The sequence below is a fragment of the Camelus dromedarius genome, chromosome 8 (genome assembly GCF_036321535.1).
Source record: "Camelus dromedarius isolate mCamDro1 chromosome 8, mCamDro1.pat, whole genome shotgun sequence".
Classification (NCBI taxonomy): Eukaryota; Metazoa; Chordata; class Mammalia; order Artiodactyla; family Camelidae; genus Camelus; species Camelus dromedarius.
Genome location: NC_087443.1, coordinates 35,309,718 through 35,311,977, shown reverse-complemented (window position 1 = coordinate 35,311,977; position 2,260 = coordinate 35,309,718). Strand labels below are relative to the sequence as shown.

Sequence of the window (2,260 nt, the reverse complement as noted above, 5' to 3'; positions counted from 1 at the left end):
TTTCATTCAAAGAGAAACACTGTATTATCAAAGCACAATCCCCTTCCTCTTTAAACTTTGAGTTCAGGAGAGTATTTAAATGTAAGAATAAACGGTCTCGGCCCCGAGCGTCTAGGTCGTGGAGCGGTCGCTCGCGGTCACCTCTGCAAATGTGCTCCGTGGCCTAGCGTCCCCGTCCCTGTGGTCGTGCGCCGAGGCCCGCCAGGGGTCGCCGTCCAGGTTTCCACCAGCTCACAAGCAAGACCATGGCAGCCATTCCCTCCAGCGGCTCGCTCCTGGCCACCCACGACTACTACCGGCGTCGCCTGGGCTCCACTTCCAGGAACAGCTCCTGCGGAAGTGCGGAGTACCCTGGGAAGCCATCCCCCACCCGCCCGGGTCTCCCCAAAGCCTACCCGGGACGCTGGTGGGCTAGCTTCTTTTTCGGGAAGTCCACTCTCCCATTCATGGCCACAGTGTTGGAGTCCCCAGAGCACTCAGAATCGCCCCAGACCTCCACCTGCACCATCACCTGTGACCTGGCGCGGGAAGACATGGGGAAGCAGCAGCCTGGCGGCCAGCCTGGCAAAACCAACTCCGGGCCCTGTACGGATTGTCTGCCACCAGCTGCCAGGCTTCATTTCAAGGCGCGAGGCTCGTAAGAGCCACCCACCGTTCCCTCCTCTTCCCGAGACTAAGCAAGCTACAGCCAGCAGAAACAGTTGGGTTCTTTAATATCAAAACATCAAAATACCAAAAAGGAAGTTGAGAGAACCCCATTCTACTACCCAAGCCACATGGGAGCATTCCGACACCTCATAACCCTGTGCCTTGCACCAAGTAGAAAATAAACTCCAAGCAGCTGTCAAAAAAATAAAAAATAAAAAAGAACAGTCTCCTACTAAGTTAGATGGGAATCAAGTAAATAAAGTGCTTGCACAAGCCTGACTCATCAAAAACCCCCATTCAGGTGGAGCTATTTCTCATTTCTTATTTGGAGGCTTCAGGCATCACAGGAGAAAAAAGTAAGCAGGAGCTAATGCCCCATCTCATCAACAGCTGGGAAATCTGTCCCTAACAAAAGCAGAGAGGACCATGGGAGTGGGAGTGTTTTTCCCCTTGACAAGTCATTAAAAGTTATTGTGCTGTATAAATCAGACAGCCTCACATTTTCAATCTAGCATTTATTTGAGGGCCCACCTGGGCCAGGCAGGCATTTTAACAGGCAACCATAATCCAAAGGCTCATTTTATTAATTTCACATGCTACCTTTTTTAAATTTACTCTCTTTGAAATAAGATTTGTAAATATGGTAGCAATGCTAAATCACATTGTACTGAAATGGTAAAATGTTGATAGAAATAATCCTCTGAATGGCTGGCCCTGACTACTGGGTTTGATGAAACAGCAAAACTTCAAATAAAATTAAGGGAACTACTTACAGGATTGTATTTGTTTCTTTAAAAAAAAAAAAGTTTTCATCTATGTTATGGACTCGGTTGTGTTCCCCCAAAAGTCATATATTGAATTCCCAACTCCCAGTACCTCAGAATATAACCTTATTTGGAGATAAGGTCTTTAAAGAGATGATTAAGTTAAAGGAAGCTTTTTTTTTTAGGTTGGGGCCCTAATCCAATATGACTGATGTCCTTATAAGAAGGCCTGTGAGGACACAGTAACAAAACAGCCACCTGCAAATCAAGGACAGAGACCTCAGAAGAAACCAAACCTGCAGACACCTTGATCTGAGACTTCTAGCCTCCAGAACCATGAGAAATGCTGTTTAAACCAGTCAGTCTGTGGTATTTTGTTATGGGAGCCCAACAAACTAATACAATCTACTGTGATACTATTTCATGAAAGGAAGCACATTTTAAACCACAATGGTAGTGAGGACATAATTTCTGAATAATTTTGATTTTAAAAAAACTTCCTGTATTTTTATTTTTCTCATTTTACTGTAGACCAGTGAAAACTCTGTTGTTCATTAAGGAATCTCTGCTCTAAAACCATTTTTCTTCTTAATTTTTCATTTACTTTTTTGCAAACTAAGAAATAACCATAGACTACACATGACCATCAACAATTCCAACCCAAAAAGGATATGTTACCTAAAAGGCCCATTTTCATACTTAGAACATAGTTTATAAAGTTATCACCTGCTATATAAATATTATAAAAACATTTCCTCAGATAAATAATAAGCTTTAGATTTACAATTATTAAAATTGAAGTGAAATAACTTATTCAAATTATTTTCAAAATACAATTGAATTATAAA

The 2,260-nt window shown here is 42.7% G+C and overlaps 1 protein-coding gene across 1 annotated transcript; it reads left to right on the top strand.

Annotated features, from left to right (window-relative positions):
* Positions 1-240: 240 nt before the first annotated feature.
* On the top strand, positions 241-641 carry LOC105093900 (pancreatic progenitor cell differentiation and proliferation factor-like). The gene has a single exon (XM_064488594.1). It carries the CDS (start codon positions 246-248, stop codon positions 639-641), a length of 396 nt encoding a protein of 131 aa, XP_064344664.1. The 5' UTR covers positions 241-245.
* The last annotated feature ends 1,619 nt before the right edge of the window (positions 642-2,260 follow it).